The sequence below is a fragment of the Halichoerus grypus genome, chromosome 7 (assembly GCF_964656455.1).
Source record: "Halichoerus grypus chromosome 7, mHalGry1.hap1.1, whole genome shotgun sequence".
NCBI lineage: Eukaryota > Metazoa > Chordata > Mammalia > Carnivora > Phocidae > Halichoerus > Halichoerus grypus.
Window position 1 is genome coordinate 119,731,024 of NC_135718.1, and position 24,941 is coordinate 119,755,964.

At 43.8% G+C, this 24,941-nt stretch overlaps 1 protein-coding gene across 4 annotated transcripts in view; it reads left to right on the forward strand.

Annotated features, from left to right (window-relative positions):
• KCNH1 (potassium voltage-gated channel subfamily H member 1) overlaps window positions 1-24,941 on the forward strand; it is a 366,381-nt gene that overhangs the window by 126,662 nt on the left and 214,778 nt on the right. For all 4 annotated transcript variants that reach the window (XM_036095708.2, XM_036095709.2, XM_078078153.1 and 1 more), the window contains one exon: window positions 17,105-17,534. In XM_036095708.2, the coding sequence (XP_035951601.1) occupies window positions 17,105-17,534 (430 nt within the window). The remainder of the gene's footprint in view (window positions 1-17,104; window positions 17,535-24,941) is intronic.

Here is a 24,941-nt window from a genome sequence, read left to right on the forward strand (position 1 = left end):
TTGCGATCAGAACTGCCTTTTTAGAGAGAATGATCGAGTCGCAGTACAGAGGATAAATTAGGTGGGGTAAGTCAAAGGCAGAGGGCCAGTTGGGGCAGCTGGTGCAGCAATCCAGGTGGGAGATGAATGTGTCAGTGTGGATGGAAAAAAGTGTACTGGTTCCAGAAACCACTGGAGGCAAAATGAATAGAACTCCATGGTTGCCTGTATGTAGGGGGATCAGCGAGAAGAAAACCAAATCGAAGATGACATCCAGATTCCTGGAATGGGTGTTTTGTCTTTTAGATATTTTTTAAAGGATTTTATTTATTTATTTATTTGAGAGAGAGAGAACTCGAGCGAGAGCATAAGCAGGGGGAGGGACAGAAGGAGAGGGAGAAGCAGACTCCCCGCTGAGCAGGGAGCCCGATGTGGGACTTGAAACCAGGATCCTGGGATCATGACCTGAGCAGAAGGCAGATGCCTAACCATCTGAGCCACCCAGGCACCCCTAGATTTTTTTTTTTAAGATTTTACTTTTAAGCAATTTCCACACCTAACATGGGGCTTCAGCTCACAACCCTGAGATCGAGAATCACATGTCCTACCGACTGAGCCAGCCAGGAACCCCTCTTTTAGATTTTTTTCCAAACTGTTAAGGTCCAGTAAAAGGATTACTGGACAAAGGATATGAATCTTTGAAGATTCTTGATATGATCTGAGGGTATTATATTCTCAAAGAGGCAGTCAGTTTACAATACCAACAAATGGGTTTTTGTGTAGGAGAGTTATTTGATGAAAAAAGTGTAAGATGATAGGAATGTGTAGGTCACATTCAGTCAGAGAGTCCTGGAGAGGGGGCTCTTATAGAAATCTAAGTCTGAGGATAAGGGTGGGGTATTAGCCAAAGCTTGTCATGTTCCTGTCAATAGCTGATCATTTGTTGATTCGTTCTGGAATCAATTACTACGTGTCTGCTATGTGGTAGGACTGCACTGGATGCCAGGGACATATCAAGGAGAAAGAACCATGTTCTTTTGCTTAGAAAGGGGTTCTATATGTAGTAAGAGATCAAGATGTACAGCAAAAATTTTGTCAAAGGTAGGACATGATGAATGTAATAATAATGGTACAAAATGCAATGGGAATTCAGTGAGAAGAGATTAATTCTAGAGTGGGGGTGGGTGGGGTGGAGTGGAGGAAGAGGCAGATTCAGACCATGCTTCTTTGAAGAGCTATTGCTTGAGCTGGTTTTTATTGACTTCAGGTGGAAGTTTGGGACAGGTGAATGGGCATAGTCGAGCTGGAGTATAAGACACAAATTTGGGGACACGCTGCTTCCCTGTTTATCGTGAGATCTGTCTTCGGGCTGTCGCTGATGCCGCAGAGAAGGCAGCACGATGTATTTCTGCATCTAAAGCTGGATGAGTAATACAGGAGTTTCTAAAACCAGGAGTGTCTCAGCGTTTCTCTGCCTCACAAAACTGCCCTAGTTTTGGTCACAGAGTGAAGCAATGGAGAAGGATTTCTGATTTGGAGACATGGTGTTGCCTCCGGGCTTTTGCTAGGGAGGGGCAGGGCATCTTGCCCTCCTCAAGGCAGGCTGGGGTGCCGTCCAGGCTTCCAAGACTGGACTGGGTATCCTCTGGCTATTTTCTGGCCTGGTGTTCCCTAATTCCCCCACCCCCCTGGAAAGCACGCGCCACGCCTCAGGCCACCAGGAACGTGCTCCCAGACCAGTGGGACGTAGAAAGCCTGGTCTTCATGGTACGATTGCACTAAGACATTTTCCGTTATTTCATGAAAACCAAGTGGGATCATATTCGTGGAAGAGCTTTGTAAACTGTTAAGTGCTGGGTGGACACTATGTATTCATTCATTCAACGAATCATTAGAGAGGGTCTGCTACAGTGTTCTAGGTGCTGAGGATAGAGCAGTGCCCCTCCGCTTGGTGTTTATATTCCAGGACATGGGACAGTCAACAAACAAAAGGTTAAGCCTCCCATATGTTAAATCTGATAAATGCTCTGGAGAAAAATGAAATAGGGAAGGCGGAGAGGGTGGGCATGTTGGGCTGGGCGTTGTGATTTCGCAGGCGGGTCAGAGAAGGCATTGTGTGAGAAGGTAGCATTTGGGAAATGGCCCCTCAGTGAATGAGGGATATTGGGGATGTTGGGGTACAGGAGTCCTGGGCAGAGGGAAAGCAAGTGAGGAGGCTCTGAGGTGGGAGCCTACCTCACATGCCTGAGGAACAACAAAAGTTCTGTATGACTTAGGGGGTGGGAGGGAGGGAGTGGGCAATGGTAGGAAAAGAGGTTGGAGATGTCCTGAAGTAGGAGAGAGAGCAGTGCAGAATATATGGGCCTCATGACCACGGTGAGGACTTCGGCTTTCATTCTGAGCAGAAGTCATTGGAAGGCCCATTTGGTATAATTGTTGCTCTTCTTGTCCCTGCCCTGCCCTCCTAGTGACCCTGAGCCGGATGGCCTGGTTTGAATCCAGCTAGGACAACTTAGCTCACTTTGTAATCTTGTGCAAGTTACTTAACCCCTCTGTGCCTCAGTTTCTCCTCTGTAAAATGGGGATAATCGTGGTTCCTACCTTATAGGAGTTATGAGAATTAAATGAGCTCATGGTATAACATGCAGTGCCTGGGATGTACCAAATGCTTTGCAAGTATTAAAAACAAAAAAGTGTTTAAATTACTGCAACCTTGGGGCACTTGGGTGGCTCAGTCGGTTAAGCGTCCAACTCTTGATTTCAGCTCAGGTCATGATCTCAGGGTCATGGGATCGAGCCCTGCATCAGGCTCTGTGCTCAGCATGGAGTCCACTTGTCTCTCTCCCTCTGCTCCTCCCCCTGCTCACACGCTGTCTCTCTCTCTCTCTCTCAAATAAATAAATATCTTAAAAAATTGCTGCAAACCTTGGGGACTGAAAACAGATATTTGTTCACTGATTCGTAGCACCATTATTCACAGTGGCTCAGTGGAAACATTTCAAGTGTCCATCAGCAGGGGGATGGATAAGCAAAATGTGGTATAAAACTGGTGCCACCACTATGGAAAACAGTATGGAGGTTCTTCAAAAAATTAAAAATAGAACTACCCTATGATCCAGAAATTGCACTCTTGTCTGTATATCCAGAGGAAATGAAAATACTAACTTGAAAAGATACCTGCACCCGGGGGGCGCCTGGGTGGCTCAGTCATTAAGCGTCTGCCTTCAGCTCAGGTCATGATCTCAGGGTCCTGGGATCGAGCCCCGCATTGGGCTCCCTGCTCAGCGGGAAGCCTGCTTCTCCCTCTCCCACTCCCCCTGCTTGTGTTCCTTCTCTTGCTGTCTGTCTCTCTGTCAAATAAATAAAAATAAAATCTTAAAAAAAAAAAAAAGAAAAGATACCTGCACCCATGATCATAGCAGCATTATTTATGACAGCCAAGACATGGAAACAACCTCAGTGTCCATAGATAGACAAATGGATAAAGAAATTGTGGTATATATATATATATATATATATATATATATATATATATATACATATATATATATACAATGAAAATTCAGCCATAAAAAGAACAGGGAATCTTGTCACTTATGACAACATAGATGGACCTTGAGGGCATTATGATAAATGAAGTAAGTCAGACAGAGAAAAATAAGTATTGTATGATATCACTTACATGTGGAAGTTTAAAAAAGGTGTAAAAACCCAAACTCACAGAAAAAGAGGTTAGATTTGTGGTTGCCAGAGGTGGCGAGGGGGAATAGGAGGGAAGTGGTCAAAAGGCACAAATTTCCAATTATAAGATAATAAGTGCTAGGGATCTAATGTACAACACATGATTATAGCTAACACTGCTGTATGATGTATAGGAAAGTTGCTAAGGGAGTAAATCCTAAGAGTTTTTATCACAAGGAAAAAAAAATTTTTTTAATCTATATGAGGTGATGGATATTAACTAAACTTACTGTGGTCATGATACCAAAGTAAGTCAAATCATCATGCTGTGCACCCTAAACTTATACAGTGCTGAATGTCAATTATGTCTCAGTTAAACTGGAAAAAAGTGGGGAATTACGCACAATGGAATATTATTCATCCATAAAAAGGAATGAAATTCTGACACCTGTTACAATAAGGATGAACCCTGAAGACAGTAGCAGCTCCATGATCCCTGGAGTCACCTCCTGACCCAGAGTTCTGTGATGCCAGGACTCCCGAGCTGAGGCTCATGTCCTCAGCCCTCCATTGACATCTGGGCCATTCCACAGTCCTACCCCTTGGCAGCCTCCTTTGGCCATCTGCTTTGTGGTCTGGGGAACTGCAGCTCTGTCTGCTTGCCTGGAGGGCTTTGCAGCTGAGAGCTCTGTTCTGTATGAAGATGGGATTGTGTCCTGGTACCACCAGGAAGGGGTTTAAATTATTGTCTGTAAATGCATTATGACTTTAAAAATCATTTGTACATAATACCACCACCTCCAACAGCACTCATTTGTCAAGCTTTTGATTTTAACTCTCCAAAAGATGTCCCCGTGAATTATTTTGCTATAGCCTCATTATAGTTCTGTGAGTCAGGTGGAGTCAAGAGCCTTTTGGAGCGGCTCCAGCTTGGCCCCTGGCCTTTGGGTCAGCCTCTTTCCCCCTCTGGTTCTCAGAGGCCTCTTCTGGGGTGGGACTGAGAGTCTTGGGAGTCTCTTAGTGCCCATTTTGTTTCACGTAGGTGAAGTGATTTAAATAATCAACAGCACGTGAAGAACTGAAGCCAGTTTGCTGTCACTGGACCTGTTACGTGTGGGAAACCCACATCGATGGAGTCCCCAGTGAATGTACACGAGGTGCTGCCCTGGGTAGTCCTAGCATGCCATCCTGCCTGTCTGCAGGTCACCTTGTCTAGAATCCTTAGTCTGTCCAAATGCAGCAGGGTCCAAGTCTAAGCTTTTTCATGGCATTAATCTTTAGGCAATGGAAGGAGCATCATCTCTTTATCCTAGCACTGCTTTTGTTTTTTACTTTTTCATTCTGCTGCTTGCTGTATGTACACCCAGCCTACTTGCTGCTTGAAGAGAAGGTGGGAATCATCAGTCTCTCCTACTATGGTCAACTTGGCTTTGGCGGAGGACTTCCTGAGTGATTGGAGGAGAATAGTAGGCTGGTTTCTGTCTTTGGAACAGCCATGGAAGTGGGAGTCTGATTTCATTGCTTGTATGTATGTATGTATGTATGTATGTATGTATTTATTATTTTTCCATTGGCCTTAAGCAATTTTATTTTTTTATTTTTATTTTTTTATTATGTTCAGTTAGCCAGCATATAGTACATTGTAAGTTTTTTTTAAAAATATGAATAATAACACTTTTTTTTTTTTAAGATTTTAGATTTTATTTATTTGTCAGAGAGAGAGACAGAGGCAGACAGAGGGAGAAGCAGGCTCCTTGCTGAGCAAGGAGCCTGATGTGGGACTTGATCCCAGGACTCTGGGATCATGACCTGAGCAGAAGGCAGACGCTTAATGACTGAGCCACCCAGGCATCCCCATCATAAGTTTTTGATGTAGTGGTCAATGATTCATTAATTGCGTATAACCTGTTTTTAAAAATCTGATTGCAGTCAACACACATCATCCTTCATGGCTCTTTGTCCATCAGTTAGTTCATAAAAAGTCCAAACATTCCGATAAAACGGGGAGAATTATATTATCCTCTAGAATAGTTACGAGAATTAAGTGATTTGATGAATATAAGACTAAGAGTTAGGATTCCTTGCCCTGTTCCAAGTGCTTAGTAAATTATGGCTGTGATTGTTTGCTGTTACTTAGCAGGATGGGGCTGACAGGTCGGGGCCCGCATCCAACTTTTCCATTAAAATAAACTTGTAAGTGGCATGTTTGTAATTTTAATTATTTCTAATCATGGTAGTCAGAGAAGTGCTAGATCTTTTAAAGTGAGTTTAGAAATACAAACACCTAGATTTACAGATTGTGTTCTGTTAGTTTTGCAGGTATCCTGGGCCTCTCCTGTCCTTATCAAGTGAGCCTGGGGCTCTGCGTGGCCAGAGGCACAAGGCCCCCTGCCTGCCTTCCTTCCCCTTAACATGGCGATTTTGGCCAAATGCCCTTGACTGGTTGTTCTCAACTTTTCAGGGAGGGGTCATTATTTTCCTTCTTAATTCATCCTCACTTAGAGGTAACTTCTTTCTGACATTTCAGATCTTTTCTTTTTACTGAGGGCAAATAGTTTCTCCCTTGTGACTCTCCCTCTCTCTTGCTCTTTTTTTGGCTGGACTTCTATAGCCGAAGGAGAGTGAGGTGACCATCTCCCGAATAACATACTTTTGTGAACATTAACCCTGTGTAGGTGCATTTTCCCCACTTGACAGGTGAAGAAGTGAAGCTCAGAGAGGTTGGGTGACCGGGTAGGGTCACGGAGGTGGTAAGAAGCGTGCCAGAGGCAAGGGCCTGGTTCTATGCCCGAGTCCCACATGTGGCTTTGGGTGTGCATGGCACGTCTCACAGTGACTTTTTTTTTCTAACGAGAAGATAATTTCTTTTCTCTATGGCTTCTCTTAGTCTCAACAGTTGTAGCTACCGATTATTTTAACCACAAAAAATGGTGACTATTCTTACTTCTGCCTGCTGCCAGAAAGTTTAGAACTCTCTATTTACCAGAAGCCTCTTAAAGGAGCCATAACTTTTCCTTAGAACATTCCTACAGAGACTTACCCTCAGAGGGCCAGATGGCAGGAGAGTAGAACTCTGTGTATGTCAGTTGCTTCACAGAATGAAAGAGTCTAGAATGATTAGCGGTCCCATCACTGTTCACTGCTGAGGCTGCGAGAAACAAGAGCCCTCGAGGGCTTTAAATCTATTTGTGAAGATGAGGCAGAGTTAAAACAATGAATAATACTAGGGGCGAAACACTGACGTTTCTAGCTGGAGGGGGTTCTTATTACCTTTAACCTACGGGTCCCTTAAGTTACGGCCACTCAGTCTGCCTGAGAGTCTTGTTTCTTCCTGTCCCTTTCCCAGTACCCAGTGTGTCAGTCACACACCGTGTCCTGGGGCTAAGCCCACCCCCACGGCCTGCTCCAGGGACCCTGCTTTGGTGGCCCCAGTGGTCCACCAGAAGTGTGCCCGTGGCTTGTCTCGCTCTTGTCCTGAGGCTGCTCTGCCCCCCGGGTATTTGTTTGCCCAGTGCTGTGAGCTAGTCCCTGAGCACTGGGATACTTTGCACCCGCCCCGGCTCTCACAGAGACAACCCAGGAGGCTGGGCTATTCCAGGCTCCCCAGATTCTGGGGAACTCTTCACACGTCCAACCAGCTGCTCGAGCCTTCCCTCCTCAACACCCCGGTGGAGGCCTCAAGGCCATACCACAGATTCCTGGGGCTTGTCTGGAGGCAATGCATTCGGGGGCTCCTGTATAGCGTCTGGGGACTTCACCTTCTGACTGGAGGCTTAATTTTGGGTGACGCTGAGGCTGAAAGTGGATTATGTCTGAGGAGGGAGGGAGTGTGTTTTTTAAAGCCAAATTAGACTGCATAGGGACTGATCTCCACCTCCCTCACCATTAAATAGACAGTGTTATCACATGTGGTCAGGGGGCCCCAGCCGCGTGCTCACATGCTACTCACATGCTACTTGGTGAGGTGATGCTTTCATAATGTCCGCACCGTTCCGGATCAGGAGCTCTGGCCAAGCAGTGATATGTGGACCAAAGCCCTCCTCAGGCCCCAGTGCTGAAACTCCTACACACACAGCCCTCACGAAAGCCACTGGGATTTTCACCTACACCGGACCCTGACATGTTGTTGTCTCTGAGAATTTAAATCAGATTAGCTTAAAGCAAATTAAGGGCATGGCTAATTCTGCAGAAATGTCACAGCTGTAAGCACAACATGTATTTAATGTTTCTTTTAGTATGAGAGAAAGTACAGTCTAGGCTATTTGGATTCATTTCACTTCCCTGGAAGAAAAGAACCTGAGATGAGGATTCTGTGAAAGACAAAGATGCGGCTTGACAAAACCAGATTCTCTATTCTGTAGACCTAGGGTTTTATTTGGCCAGTGAAAGATTTCAATTTTTGGTGCCTCTAGAAAGAAAAAGAGCCCGATGGTTTAATATTGCAACTGAATACACAGTTTGTTTCAAGGTTTGAATTGTCAACAGAAGGAAAGTAGATGGTTTTAAGCGATGTTTCTAAACTTCCTTCAGTGATTTTTTATGGAGTCTGCAGATATGTCCTTTGGATACATTATCAGATTAAACAAATGCAGGGTTGCAAGCTATTCCGTTCCTGGTTAGGAAGCTCCCCTTAAACTCAGTAACCACATCCTCCTCCTGAATATGGTCAACAGACCTGTTAAGTGAAGTAGAAAACAATTCCCTTTATGTACAGGAACTGGCCTTGGAATTCAGCCTTGATGGCAGCAGCTGACTCGTGTTTGCTGCTCACTGCTGTCATCTGTGGGCTGTGTTTTCTCTGTGGCCTGATTGTAGGCATCGTGAGGGCAGGGCATTGCATGTTTATTTTTGTACCCCTGGTAGCTCTTGGCTGTGTCTTCCTGCACTAGGCTTTCAGGAAATGATCATGGAATTGAATTCAACAAGCCGAAAATAAAATGTGGAAACAATGGAAGGGAAGCAAATTGTGTTTAAGCTTCAATGAGTAACTTCCAATAAGATCTGGTAAGCCAATTTTTATTGCATTAGGTAGTTGAAATGGATCTGCAGTTTTCAGAGTGGTGGGATCATCATGGAACATTTATTCTTGAAGTCATCTCTGTTTTGTTTTATTTTATTTTATTTTTTAAGATTTTATTTGTTCATTTGAGACACAGAGATACAGAGAGAGAGAGACATTGAGCACGGGGAGAGGCAGGAGGGAGAAGGAGAAGCAGGCTTCCCCCTGAGCCAGGAGCCCGACGTGGGGCTCGATCCCAGGACTCCGCGTCATGACCCAAGCCGAAGGCAGACGCTTAACCATCTGAGCCACCCAGGCGCCCGAAGTCATCTCTGTTTTAAAGACGACAAACAAACCAAGCTCTGTTAATAAAGTAGTATATCCTCATGCCAGGCCACTAGGTTTGCGACTGTCACAAATTCTCCTTGTGAGTGTCAGTGTAGGTTTCCACTCAATAAACATATATTGAGCAACTGAGAGGAGCTAGAACTTTAATGGTGGGAAATTAGAGCAAGGAATTAAGGGCATACACTTGGGAGTCAGTTGATCAGGGTTCTAATTCTAGGTCCACCACTTTCTACCTGTGTGATACTGGACAAATGAAAACATCAGTTTCTTTATCTGTGGATTGGGTGTATAATATATTTACCTCCCAAGGTTATGAGGATTAAGTGAGGTAATCCTTGTAAAGTCCTTACTGTGCCTGACACTTAGTAAGTACTCAACAGACGCTAATTATTACTCTTACTAAATGTGTGCTTCGTGACCTCAGGGGGCTGTGTCAGCCTAATATAAAGACATTGTGACATTCCTGCCTCAGGACATTTGTACTTGCTGATTGCTCTTTCTGGAACATGCTTCCCTTAGATACTCTTGGGTCCACATTCTCATCTCCACTGGGCCTTTACTTAAATGCCAAGATCTCAGGGAAGTTTTCCTTCACAACCCTGTTTAATGCTGAACATCACCCCCTCTTCTTGTTACTTTTTATACTTATTTTCCTGCTTAATTTTTCATCTTTTTATCCCATACCATTTATTTTCCTTATTTATTCTATTTATCGTCTGTCTTTCCCAATTAAAAGAAAGTTCCAGAAGGGTGAGGATTTTGGTCTGGTTTGCCGCTGATCTGTCATCAATGCTGGAAATCATGTGTGCCCCATTTTAAAGTGCTCAATAAGTGTTTGTTGAAAGAATGAATCAAGGACCAGTCGTGGGAATCTAGAGGGCATGTTCAACTTTGTGGGTGTCAGGGAGAGGCATCACAGAGAGATGACTCTGTGTTGAGTCTTAAGCTTGCCATTCTTGACCTTTCTTCCATTAACACTGTCAAGGATTATGGACGCTGAGAAGTCCCATTATCTGCCACCTGCAAGCTAGAGACCCAGGAGAGCTGGTGGTGTAAGTTCCAGTCTGAGTGCAGGAGAAGACTGAGGTCCCAGCTCGAAAACAGTTAGGCAGAGAGTATGAATTTTCCCTTACCCAACTTTTTGTTTTATTCAGGCCTCTAGTGGCTTGGAGGAGGCCCACCCACACTAGGGAGGGCAGGCTGTTTTATTCAGTGTATGGATTCAAATGTTAATCTCAATCCGGAAACATCCTCATGGACACACCCAGAATAATGTTTAACCAAATGTGTGGATACCCTGTGTTCCAGTCACGTTGAGACATAAAATTAACCATCACAGCCACACACGGAGGATTTGGTTTCTGTGTGTGACATCTCATTCGCAATTTTGAGTAGTTAGGGTTCAAGGCAAATAAAAGGAAGAAAAAGTTTATGAAAAGGATGTTAGGTACTCAGAGAATGTTTAGAAAGACCAGGAAAATATTTGGAGGCTATCTGGCAAAATCATATTGCAGAACTGGTCCTGTGAATAAGTCACTGCTGCTACTGGATGTGGACTTGCAGTATGCAGGGCTGATATCACCACCAGGGGAGCCTGGCCACCAATTCTGGAACAACTCACTGCTACCTCTGGGAACTAGGTGATGCTGCCAGGCTCTTGCAAAAAGGGTCCTACATTGTTTCTCCATTAGATACTATTCAGTGATGGGGTGGGAGTCACTGGTGGCAGATTGTAGGTCATGTGCTCACACTTCAGCTGCAGTGAGGGTTGGAGAAAGAAGATTTGTGGTTATCTTCAGCTTCTGGGGTGAGAAACAAATTCTACTTTGTAGGGTAGTGATTCCTCACATGCAGAAAGATAATTTAGATGCTGTGTGGCCTTAAAGAATGTTAAATGTCCATAGCAGGTGTCAAATGCTGAAGGTATAGCAATAAGAAGGCAAGTGGTGACCTTCAAGATAGTAGATTCTGGAAAGCGGTGGGAATAGACATCTGAATGCAGTGGGTTGAGAAATGAGTGGGAAATGAGGAAGTTGAGCCATTGTGTATTGATTATGGTTTCAGAAAGGAATATTAGGAAGAGGAGGAGAGTTGATATATCTGGAAAGTTGCATAGATCTTGAAACAGCAGTGTGATTATAGTCTAAGAGAAATTCGTCCCTGAGAGGGAGGTTTGAAGACAAAGGCAGAGAAGGGAGAGGAGGTGGATAGTTGATGGAGTGATGTCCGTGAGTGCGTAGAGGAATGGATTTGGTGCAGTGTGGAAGGATGGTGCAAATGCACATATTTGTATTTGTTGAGGTGGGATGTAGAGGGAGAGTTGATACTAATGACCTGTACTTTCTCTGTGAGTTGGGAGATAATGTTGGCTGAGAATGAGAATGGCACAGGTCAGGTGGGATCTTGAAAAGAGTAGTGAAGATTTAGAATATCTATTGATGTGAAGGGGAGAAAGGGTTGTTCAAGGAAGAGAAAAAGGATGGGTGAGAAGCATCCAGGAACCCAGCTGAGAATGGAAATGACAGTTCGGTACCTGCTGTTGGATCCCATGCAATGCTGAGTTTGGCAAGAGGGCAAGGAGAAAGGTTGTTGGTTGGTAAGGAGAGCGTCCTGGAAGTGATGTAACAGGGTCTAGTTTGATGGGAAAAGAAGTGAAATCTGGAGAGTCAATGGTTAGAAAAGAAAAGATATCAAAAAGAAGCCAAAGAGTAGATTGGGTTGGGTGGGAATAAAGGAGAGAACAGAGAAATGGAAGCATGTAATCATTGTGTCGAATGCTGGTGTCAGATAGGGAGTGGTTTCCAGTGATGACCAGACTCAGGATATGGAGAGGGGGTGAAGGTCACTGGGAATAGAGAAGCAGGAGTGTTGAATGAGTTTTCCCCATGGATGTTGAACGCTCCCATGCTGATAGCAGGAGCTGGGCTGGAAATCCAGGTGCAAAGATTTTAAAGGATGAAAGGAAGAAGTTGATAAGTGGGATAGTTAGTGAAAGATTACTTAAATTCTGGCATATTTGTAAGCATTCAACAGATGTTAGCCGTCAATAATCAGATGGCCGTAATGAGGAGGTGTTTTTGCTGGATGGCATGAATCTTAAGGGAAGGGATTTTTTTTTTTTTTTTTTGGAGTACCAACCAGCTCTTGTTTGGAAAATGAAAGTGTGGAGATTGAAAACTCCCTGCTCCTAACTCCAGGATGTACAGGGGAAGCATGGGGAAAAGCAGAGTGCTCGGGGAGAACTAAAGCAAGAAGATGGTGGGAACAGTCCAGGAGGACGTTGAGACTGGGAATTTCTTTACGCATGAAGATGGGTTCCAGAAGACTCACAGGGAAGCATGCGAAGGAGGCCTTTAGCTGCAGGAGGATGCAGGCGAAGAGTAATCATGTGAGGTTGAACTAGTCAAGGACCTGAAAGACTGAATGGTTTTTTTCAGTAGCACATTGTCCTTAGTCTGGATCAGTGTTCTCTCCATGCATATGACAGAAAAAAAAAAAAAAAAAAATGAACCCAAAGTTGGTGAATTGGGCTAATTGAGAAAGTAAGGTATAGTCCAAGTTAATGAAATAATTTATGTAGTCTGGGCGAATAGGTAAAACTTGATAGTTCACAAACACATGAATTTGAATGTCCATTAAAATTTGCATGGCATCAGTATTGCTGCAGCTGAGGTTACTGAGAATCTAGAAGGGCTTCCTTGCATCATATTTGTTGGCTTCAGTGATGAGGCTCACCAGCACCGCACCGTCCCTTCATCCATGTTGATTTATCTTGAAAGTCTTGGTTCTTCATAATTTTAAGGTTGTGATAAAGAACTTTCTGGAACAATGTGGAATGTGAGATAGGTTTTCTGATACAAGAAGTCCCTGGGGAAATGTGATTCTCTACCATATGGTGGCTGTCATGTTTTTAGCATACTAAAATTAAAAAAAAAAAGCTTAGAGTATTCTGTTTATTTATCTCATCTACTGAACTTCAGGCAAATAAGAAAAAAATGCAAATTAATAGCTTGAAATGATTTTAAGTAGCTAGAATTCCAGCTGTTAGTGCAATAGGAGAGAACTTATATGAAACCATGTAATAGCGTATTAGTGTACACAGATGAATAACACAGTGAGGAAGTGCTTATTTTATGTTGTTCCAGAGGCTTCTGAAAATGAGAAAGAATTCTCTAATAATCCAAACTCTCAATTCTGTTTAGAAAATGTTTCAGACCCTTTCTGAAAAGGTGCTAGATTTAGATCCTCTGTAGGTATATTAGTTCCCCAGGGCAGCTGTGACAAATTACCACAAACTGGGTGGCTTAATACAATAGAAATTTATTCTCTCACAGTTCTGGAAGCTAGAAATCTAAAGTCAAAGTGTCAGTAGGGCCATGTTCTCTCTGAAGGCTCTAGGAGAGAATCTGTTCCTGCCTTTCTCTTAGCTTCTGCTCTTGCTGGTAATCCTTGGCGTTCCTTGGCTTGAAGACACATCACTTCAATCTCTGCATTGGTAGAGAACACCTGGTTTTCTCTCTGTGTGTCTGGCTCTTCTCTTTCTATAAGGACATCAGTCATACTAGGTTAAGTATGACCTCTTCTTAACTGATTATACCCACAACAACCCCATTTCCAAATAAGGTCACATTCTGAGGTTCTGGGAAAGACATGAATTTGGAGGGGACACTATTCAACCCAATACAGGAGGCTTCTAAAATGAATAGCAAATGGCTTCTGTCTTCAGGAAGATGTAGTGCCTACTGTGGTTGGGAAAACTATAGTGCAAAGCAATGTGTTCAGTTGGTAATGGATACAGAATACCATGGACACATCGAGGGGTGAGTGATTGGTTGTGACTCCAGGGTAGTCATGGAAGGCTTTAGGGTAGAGGTAGTGGCAGACCTGAAGGATAACAGTGTACTCGCTGGTAGAGAAGGGGAGGCTGGGCCTTCTGGGCTGAGGGTCTCATCTGAGCAGGCACAGAGATGCAAGTGTGCATCCACTGTGCGAGATGCCCAAAACGCCTGGAGTGTATGGCTAGAGGATAGCAGGCCTTTGGGTAGTGGTTGCATGTGTTGAGTGGCCATTGGGAGGGGATGGAGAAGGGAGGAGGGATGAAGTACAGGTGGAACAGAGGGAGATAAGAAAGGTCATGGAGGCCCAGTTGTTCATGTCCATGAATGACAGCCAGAATGGGATCTTAGAGATGTAGTAGTTAAAGGGGGAGTTCAAGGAGAAGCTGAATGAGTGTTCCTTAGGGAGCTCTGGAAGGCATCACTGGACTCAGAGGGCTGGACTAGATGACATCTGTGCTCCCTCTCAGCAATCAGGTTCTCTGACAATTAGGTAGAAGTATCTTTCACTAATATCTTGCCTCTTTCACTGGTTATTATGCTCTTGCTTCCTCCTTCTTTCTTCCTATCATGCCTCTTCCCCATGCCAGGCACGGGAGCCACAACAGTGAACAAGAAGACAAAGACAGCATCATTTTAATCTCTTCCCTGTGGCATTAGCACAAGGAGTATGTAGTAGGTTCTCCTTAAATGTTGCTTTGAATTAAATATGAGTGAGGAAAAATGACAAGGCAGTTTTACCCTGGGTAATAAGTTCTTCTTCAGAGTAGAACTGCTTTGAAAGATGATCTCAGGAACCTCCTTATGAACAGGTGGAGAGTAGGTGGCTGCTTACATGTGTTTGATTTCTGAGTCATCAAAAAGGCTCCTTTGCCTCCTAAAATATCTGCTTTATCCAGGCTGTGGGTACTTTTAATTCCACCTTAGAAACAGGTTGGTTTCTCTGTTGAAATGCAGATGCCCTCTGGAGAGAGGATAATATCCATTTACCCTCATCAGTCTTTTGCACCTTAATATGGGGGTTTTCTTAGCTTTTCCTGCATGGCAGTTTTTAAAGAAAAGCACATGGAGGGAAAAGGGGACCCAGAAAAGGAGTACTGGACAAGCCAAAGATAAACTTTGTCAGAGTTGACCCTGGGGATGTGGTCTGTTGGCCTAGAAGAATCCACTATTATTTATTTGCTGGTGTATGTTGGACAAGAAGTGATTGTTTCTTTTCTAAGTTTTATGGCTACAGAATTGTTGTTTATTTGTTTTATTTTTTAAAAGGTGCAATAAACCCCACCTCCCCCACCCTCACCTTAACAAAAATAATTTGTGTGGCAGCCTGATCTGTGGTCTTTATTGACAGGCTACGCCACATACGGTCTGTGCGTTCACATGTCAGGGAAGGCTAATAATAGCTACTGTACCAAATATCCCCTGAAGTTTCAGTGGCTTATTTCAGGGGTTTCATTGTTCATCCACATCATAATATGATTCACATTGATTGGTGGGGACAGGGTATTCCATCCACGTAGTCTTTCAGGGACACAGGCTTCTTCCATATTCTGTGTCCACCATCTTTAATACTTGTCCTCAGGGTCTCACTAGCCTCATCTGGAAGGCATGCCAAGGGGAAGAGAAAGCACACTTTCTCTTAACTGCCTTGACTTGGAAATGACACACATTTTGCCTCATATCCATTGCTGAGAACCAGTCTCAGAGACCCACCCAGATGGGAAGAGGCTGGGAGACGTCGTTTAGCTGGGTGTTCAGGAAGAGGAAGCAGCCTTGGTGAGTCTCTGACACAGGCTTATCAGAAAGCGTTTACACATTTTCCTTCTGTCTGTAACATAAACTGACCCTTGGGGGTTGTTATTAAGGGAACAGGGGACAACAGAGACTAGCAGTGACCTGGAAACTGTCCAGTGTTTAGAATGGTGTAAACGCATTCATTCTAGTTGGTGAAGGGATCATCCTGCTGTTGGATTATTGCTGTGTAAGGGAGACCAAAGTTATGGTGCCAATAAATGTCTCTATTTTGTGTGCTTGTTTATTTGTTTGTTAATCAATGTAGGAAAAGCTAATGGAAATCTCCCTTCCCTACACCTTGGAATCACTTTGGAATAGGAATTTTGCGGTTCTAAATGCAGTGGCTTCTGTGATTTTAGCATTTCCTCTAGTCCAGTTCCCTCATTGTCTAGATGAGAGAGGCAATAGAATTGTTCAAATTCACATAGCAAGTTAGTGGTTTACTTGCGTCTCAAACCCTGTTTTCCAGATTTCTACTCTGATGTTCTTTTCACTACCACTATTCCCTTAGAGAATCACTATTTGGAGAAGAGACCTGCAGAATGGCAGGAGGCTTGACCAGCTGAAATCAGAAGTTTCCTTCTAGCTCGGAGATTCCTTGATTGATTGTGTTTAACTATATGGTGTCTGATTGTATAATCCCTGGCCTGACAGGAGTGATGTAGCTTCAAAGAATTTGTTTCCTGAGAAAACAGAATCTTAGTTCTTTATTTTCTCAGCCGTTTCTTTAGTTCATTTTTATCTTTTTTTAAAAAAACTGTGTTTGCTTTTTAAATATATATATATATTTTTCTAACTGTTAAAGTAATAATTTCAATTATAGAAATTAAATATATTCAAGTGTAACAAAAATATATACAAATATAACAAAAAATTTCCTGTAATTCTGTAATTCGACAGTGCATTGGTAACCACTATCAATATTTTACATTTCTCTCCATGTGTTTCCTAGCTATTTTTTGAACACATAAATACTTGTAAACTTATGTACAGTATAATTAGAATGAAATATTATACAATATGAAATAAATATACAATTCTTAAAATATTTCATATTACTGAGTATGAAATATTACATAACCCTTAAAATTGTTTTAAAATAGTAAAGATATGAAAAATGCTCATATATATTTGTATACTTATCATAATAATTAGAATAAATTAGAATAAAATTATAATTTTTTCTTGTTTTTTTGTTTTGTTATCTGCTTTTTAATGGAAGTAGAAAAAAGTAAATCAAAATCTCCCTTTCATATATCTTGGAATAAAATTCTAATTATATTGTGCATGACTGTGTCTGAGCATTTCTCCATATCGTGACTTATTTTAAAACATTTTTTAGAGGGTTGCATACTGTTGCATCTTGTGGAAATACACTATGCTGAAGGAAACAGCCCAGGTGGGGAGGAGGCAAGGAGTAGTAGTATCTTTGGTTCTTGGCCCTAATGCTCTGCTCCTCTTTTCCCAGGGCATCAGCAGCTTGTTTAGCTCACTGAAGGTCGTTCGGCTGCTTCGTCTGGGGCGAGTGGCCCGTAAGCTGGATCACTACATTGAATACGGAGCTGCTGTGCTGGTCTTGCTGGTGTGTGTGTTTGGGCTGGCTGCTCACTGGATGGCCTGCATTTGGTACAGCATTGGCGACTACGAGATCTTTGATGAAGACACCAAGACCATCCGCAACAACAGCTGGCTCTACCAATTGGCGATGGACATTGGCACCCCTTACCAGTTTAACGGGTCCGGCTCAGGGAAGTGGGAAGGTGGCCCCAGCAAGAATTCCGTCTACATCTCCTCGTTGTATTTCACTATGACCAGCCTTACCAGCGTGGGCTTTGGCAACATTGCCCCATCCACAGACATCGAGAAAATCTTTGCGGTGGCCATCATGATGATTGGCTGTAAGTATGACAGTTGCTGGGGCTGGGTGGGGGATGGGCGGGAGGCATACTGTTTGGACATCCCTTCCATTGGCTGGAAATAGGGCAGTGACTACAATGCTAGCAGGATCAGGATCAGTGTAATAACTGAAACTAAGAAAGGCTTTTTTTTTTTTTTTTTTTTAAGATGAGCTTTACAGTTTTCCTGATAATTTAAGCATTTGCTGCGAAGTGTTTACTGCAAAGAAATTTAGAAGATACAAAAGAGCACCAACCATAATTGTGCCTATCAGAGATAACTATTATTACCTTTGGCCTCTCCCTTATAGATTACTTTCTATCCATATCTGAACACAGAAATACAGATTTTTATAAAGTTATAATGAGATCATGCTATATTTATAAGTTGGTAACCTGCTTGCTCATAGAATAGTGAACTGTGAAAGTCTTTCCGTGTCAGTTTGAACATAGCTCTAGATCTGCGCAGTCCCATATGGTACCAGAAAAAGAATGTATGAAAAAAATGTGAGATATCTCATTAATTATCTTTTATATTAATTACATGATGAAATGATATTTTTATATAGTGGGTTAAATATTCTATTATGATTAATTTCATATTTCTTTTAAATTTTTGTAATGTGGCTCCTAGGAATATTTTTATTGAATTTTCTATTTTTCATACATTTTTGATGTCCCAAATCCAAAAAATTTCCCAAATCCAAAAAACAAAACAACGCCCCCCCAAGAAAACCCCCCCACAGAACAAAAAGGCTCCTGTTCAGTTGAGAAGTAATGGGTTATTGGATTAACTTGACTGGACTGAAAAACAAAAACAATCTTAGTTCTTGAGGAAGGTGCTTCAATCTGTCACTTACCCATTGACCATTGCGTAGCTGTTGCTAATGCCGGGTCTGGGCTGGAAACCATTAATGAACTCTCTTCATTGAAGAGAGTCATAGGGAGAAGTAGACCTCACTGGGCTGGGGAAAGCATATGCATTCGAATGGCTTGGATTCATTGTGAACTGCTAAGTGCACCCTGTTGGCACTTCAACGACAAATGGCGATGTGGGCGAGGACAGTCCTCCCATGAAGCATCAGTATGGACAGGAGTCTGGTCACACACGATGAAGCTGGGCTCTGGTTACAGCAGGCAGAGACTGTTTCACTCCTTGTGCTCCTTCAGAGTGGAGTTGACATATCAGTTGTTAAACTAACCAGGGAATTCCAAGACCAGGAAACGTGAGGCGTCAGTTTGTCTTGCTTTGTTCAACCCACCAGGGATCCAGCATCCCTCTCTGTGAAGGGGCTTTATGACCCCCAGTTGTCACATTGGCTCCTTGCCTCCTCCTTGTCTGCAACCAGCTCATCGTGTCTGATGCGGTTCTTCCATAGGAGCCATCTCTGCAAGGCACAGAGCTCGCCTGAGTATTCACTCAGTGTGTCTAGGTCTAATTGATTTGTGGGAAAGGTGTGCTGATAGAGCTTTTGGGTTTGCTTCTTACTTTCAAATGGGTCTTAATAGAGATGATTGCCTGACCATGGGAAGCAGCTTTAAGTATCTGTGGGTGGCTAATTGCTTTAGCTTAATTAAACTTGAGGTGCTTTCTCATGTCATGTAAAAGGATTTAAGACCTTCGCTCTTCTAGGACAGTTTCAGCCTTAACTGCACTAGTTTTCTAGGTCGTGCTTGCAGCATTTTTGTGAAACTTGGGGCACCAGGTAAGCAACCAGATGTGCCATGTTCTGGGCCCAGTTTCTGCCTCTAAGGTGGGGAGAGGAGACATTCCATCGAAATACCTCATGATATGCATTGCAGGAAATCTGCTAAGGGTGGTCAGTTAGGAAATGGGCCCCATGTCATGGGCTCTCCAAAGACTTTCAGATATGAGGAGACTTTGTTGCAACTTTTTACCTGGAAGAAAAGAAGAAAGAGAATGGTTCTGGTGGCATATAGTAAAGATAAGCAGGGGCGCCTGAGTGGCTCAGTCGATTGAGCATCTGACTCTTGATTTAGGCTCAAGTCATGATCGCAGGGTCGTGGGATTGAGCCCCATGTCAGGCTCTGTGCTCCGTGGGGTCTGCTTGTCCCTCACCCTCTGCCCCTCCCCAACTCATGCATACCTGCACACTTTCTCTGTCTCTCTCCTTCTCTCAAATAAATAAATAAAATCTTAAAAAAAAAGGTAAGCAGTTTGTTTTTCCAAAATCATTCTTGTATGGAGAGCATGATTTCCTGGGTATAGTCTCCAAGGAAAACCTCGAACGATTATTATCACCTCTTTTCTCTCTCTGTCTTCTCAGAGCTTTATGATATTTCCATTTCTTTTTTAAAAAAGGGTGACAGTACACAGGCAGTCACCTCTGCATTATGCAACCAAGCGCGATGTTTCAGTAGGCAAGCCTACTTAACTGTAACCCCATTTCCCAAACACTCGTTATATGCCAGGTGCCGTGATGAGCGCTCCATACATGATTTCTGCTGCTCATAACCACTCTGTACTTAGAGGTTATTATCTCCATCTTGTAAGGAAATGGACTGAGAAAGGTAACTTCCTTCCTAAGAACGTGGGGCTGGTAAGCGGGAGAGACAGGCTTTGTTTGGATCCAGGCCCCTGTGAATTAAAAGCCAGGCTCTTCCCATAGAACCCACCTGCGATCGTGTGGTCTGAGAACACAGACGGCCAGCCTCGGGCCCTGACTCACAGACACCTTGAAGATTCTCTCCGTCCATTTTAATAAGCCGACAGTTCCTTCAGTGGAAAGTTTTGTATGCTTGTTGTTGTGGTGGTTTTAATTTAAGAACAAGATTACGATACAGACTCGGGACCAGGTGCTTTGGAAATCAGCCATTTTTCATCAATCTGTCACTTACAGTTACAGCTGTTCCACTTTCCGTGTGACACGTCTGACAAGTGGTTGTGCTAACAACAAAGTTATTGCGCTCTGTGTAATGTGGTGGCAATTATCCTTGTAAACTCGCATTCTAAACAACCTTTGTTCAGGACAACTGCTGATGTCTTACTGGATTTATGGGGCTCTCTTTTATCTTGCTTTGCCTGTGCGCATCTGCACACGTGCATCCCTACCGCACGCTCACGGGGTTGGGCCGATGCCAGAACTGGGATCTCTGGTGGTGGGGGAGGTGGACCACAGCCTGCGTTTGTGCCGAGGGGTCATGCTGCTCCCTGGCCAGTCACCCTGGCACTCAGGCCCAGAAGTCCTTGAGGAGTAGAGAGAGACACAAAAGCCAATGGGCTTTTGAAGTAATGGTATTTTGTGAATTTTTCTTCTTTGCATTGAGTTTTACATGTGTTGGTAATAGTATTTCTTGGCTATTCTATGACATTGTATTAACCATAATATAGATTATCCAGAAGCCTTCTGTTGATTCTCATCTCTGCTCTCTGGCACTGAATATCTCATTATAACTTGGCCAGTTTCCCGGAGAATGCCAGGAAGCAGGAACACTATTTTCAAGCTTGCCCACCTTTCTCAGTTCTGATAAAAAGTTGCAGGGGCACCTGGGTGGCTCAATTGGTTAAGCATCTGACTCTTGGTTTCGGCTCAGGTCCTGATCTTGGGGTCGTGAGATGGAGCCCTGTGTTGGGTTCTGTGCTCAGTGGGAAGTCTGCTTGAGATTCTCCCCACCCCTCCACTCTCTCTCTCTCGCTCTTTCATATAAATAGAAATCTTAAAAAAAAAAAGTTGCAATAGGCAGAGGCAAAAACTATTGGCTAAAATGAGTTTTTGTGAGTAGCTGTGGAGGTAGATGATCTATGATGTCTCATTTTTATTCTGGCGTCTTGACCCCGGCCAGGGGCAAGCCAGCCCCCACCCTGATCTCCCTGCCTTCCTCCTGTGGGTCTTTAGTCTCCAGCAGGGGCTCGCCATGAGATGTGGTGAATGGACTGCTTACATCTTTTTGCACATCTTCTGTGTGCTGGTGGTGCTGAGAGGACCCCAAGGCCACCCTAGCCCTCTGTGTGATACCTGGGAAGAATGTCCCCCATTCAGCAAGCACGTACCCAGTGCCTGCCCAGCAGACTCCCAGCTGTGTGCTAAGGACACATATACTGTGGGAGGCACTCTAGGGAGTCCAAGGGCCAGAGGGGATGGGGGCAGTGGGAGGAACAGAGACAGGTCCCATCACCCACCAGCTGGTGACTGGCCCTCTGTGGGCCCAACCTTGCCCAGGCCTCTGAGGGATCCCTCAAAGAAGGAAGGATTGTCAGGATTGTCAGGAGGAAAGAGTCTCTTTATCTGGGATGTTTCAGACTAGGGACTGTCTTGGGGAGCTCTCCAGGGAGAATTTGATGGTGAGGAGACAGTTTCCATTTTCCTAATATGGGCTTTTGCACTTTTCTGATTCTTTCCTCATAATGTCATTGCTGTCATCCTGTCATTATAATTAAGCCACATTCATTTCCTTTCCCTCTGATAATGGCAAGGGTCTAGACATTGTACTCCTACTCCAGACACTCTCCAACCCCTCCCCCGCAGTTGAACATCGGTCTCCTACCTCAGCACCACACACCTGTCTCTTTGGATTCATTTCTCTGTTGCCAGTCCTCCCCTACCTCAGCTTCTCAAAACCACAGCAGAATGTCAGTGCAGAAGGGACCCTATGAGTCTCCATTTAGCCCACAGCAGCCCTCCTTCTAGTTCTTCTGCTGGGCCAGATCCCCTCCTGGTCCGTGTTTCAGTCAAGCTCCCTCTGAGCCCGGGAGATACCCGAGAGTAACTGGGCTCACTTCTGGTGGCTTCCTTACATCGCCTTCTCTCCTGGGGCGATGCACACCTGGACATTTGACCCCACCACCTCACCCACCTGCAGTATGCTTTGTGGCTTCCTTTCAGCTGAAACTGTTATTTTTGCAAGCAAATAGGGACTTTCCTTGCCTCCTTTGTGATCTTTTTCAAACATTTCTTATTTCTTTCCATTTCACCTTTGTTGAATATGCTTTTTTGCATTCTACACCAATATTGTGGTTTTTCAAAAATGAGATGGTACACATCTCCCAGGAGGCTGTAAATATACTCTTAGGAGACTTTAAACACATAGTAGACTCTCAATAAATATTTATGGATTTGTTGATTCTGAGCAGTCGAGGAGACTCTAGAGTTTTGGAAGTAGTCTTTAGTGTCATTGGCAAAGCTTTATTAGTTAGGATATGGGTTCTGCTGCTGGACAGAGAGAGTAAAAGTGGCATCAACAAGGGATATGTTTCCTACAAGTTTGGGGGTGGTCTGGCTGCTGGGCAATCATCAGAGACCCAGGCTTCTCTGCTGTCTTCAGCACATGACTTCCATATTGGATATCCCATATGGCTGTTCCGGCTTCAGCCATATGTTCTTTTTCCGGAAAGTAGAAAGAAGGGGAAGGGAAAGACTAGGAAGTTGTACCATATTATCTGTGTTCATATCTCATTGGCTGGAACTTGGTAATCTGGCCACACCTAACTGCAAAGGAGGTTGGGAAATGTAGTCTTTATTCTGGGTTGTCATGCGCTCAGGTGGAAGACAGTAACGTAGACAAGGAGAACAGCTGTTGGAGAGCGAAGCAGCGAAGTCTGCATGCCTCAGCTTTCCTCCCTCTTCTCGTCTCCCTTCCGTTGATACCAGCAAACATTATAGGCATCCCCTGTTGGAGCTTCATCCCTGAATTTCTGGTTGAGAGACTTTGGTTCAAGTCCTGGATCAGCTCTGTGCTTTGGGTTATACCCTTTAATTTCTGCAGATTAGGGGTAAGAGGCTCTCCTTACATCTCACTTAGTCTTAGTGAGAACTAAGGTGTAGGATAGCTCTTTGAAAGAGCTGAAAATTTTACATTCAGATGTTTTGATTTTGTTGTTGGTAGTCACAGTGATTCTTTCTTGTTCTTCCCAGTGAACTTTTCTTTCCTGTTCTTAGGAAAAATAATAGTAGTCATGCCTCCCTTCTCAGGAGCTGTTTAGTTTCATCTTTGGTTTATGTTTATCTGGGAAATAGGGTACTGTCCAGAATGCTATGGGAGAAGGAACTAGTCTTTTCTCATTTTTTGTTAGAGGCTTTTTCCTAGCCAGCAAATCAGATTATTTTTTCTCTAGAACCTGATTTTTTTTTTTTTTTAATTCTGCCTGCCACTGTGCAGTTCACATGAGTCTCCCCATCTCTGACACAGCCTCCAGCTACTCTCTGTCTTCTTCATCCCTGTCTCCCCCCTCCCCCTCACCGCTCCAGAAAACTCTCTCTGGCTACTCCCTCCCCGTTTTCAACCCTTAGCTGTCTTCATACTCCAGAGGCTAATGGCCTCTGCTTTGGGTTTATTCACTTGCACTTAGACTTTACACTGCTCTTTAAATATCCTTGTGACTTCCTAGTTATCTTTCTTGTCTTGTGTATGTTCTGTTACCTCCTCTGAAACTCTCGGCTTCTGGAAGGCAGGGCCTGTGTGTCTCCCTGCCCTTCCTCTTCTCCTTTGTGCCTGGGCACATGCTTTGAACATGGGAAAGAACATGAGCTTTGGAGCTGGGCCGTTCTGGTTTTCAGACCCACCTCTACTCCTGATTAGTGCTTTCCCCTTTGGCAGATTCCTCAGCTGAAAAGGGAGACCCCAGGCCCTGCCTGACCAAGTTTGGAGATGAGAAAATGAAATGATGCAGCGTCCCTAGCACAGCGCTTCTCACATGGGGTGTTCAAACAGTGGTAGTTGTCTCCCTGGCCCCCCAGTCTCTCTTCCTACACATCTCTCAGGCTCCCCAAACAGTGATGTTTCTCAACCATTTGTTGGTTCTTCAGATGTGCTCTACTTTAAGAGAATTTGAACTTACCTAGAGTATCAGGTGCATTGTACTGTTTAAGTACAGATCACTAAAATCTATGTATCTGGATGTGAATTTCTTTCGCTATAAAGCTTCTTTTAAAAAGAATTTGTCCTGACTTCAGAGCAAGTTAGAGGAAGCTCTTAAAAAATGGAGAAAGTGATTGTGAGTGCTTGGAAAGCCTCCCAGGCATCACTGTCCAGACCAGACTGGCAGGATCTTCACTGGGCAGGAAATAGTACCCTGAGGAGTGAGAGTGCCCCCTGGAGAAGGAGAGAAGGGGCTAGAAACACTGGTGCGCTGAGTACCCAAAGTGAGCCCGGTGTCATGCTGGGAACTGTCTCTTACCCAGTAACTTCAAAAAAGGCTTTATTATTCCTGTTTTGCAGCTAAGAATACTTAGGTTCAGAGACATGAGGTAACAAGATCACAGGTTAAGAGGGGGCTGAACTGAGTTTTGAACCCAGTTTTATCTAAGCAAAATTTCACTTTGTTTTGTTGCTTCTGTTGCTGATTATTTTGGAATATGGGAGCAGAAAATGTTCTCTGTGGTGTGTGTGGTGTTGGGAGGCAGGGAAAAGAGCTGGAGAGAGAGGGGGCCGTGGAAAGATGGCAGAGGGGGG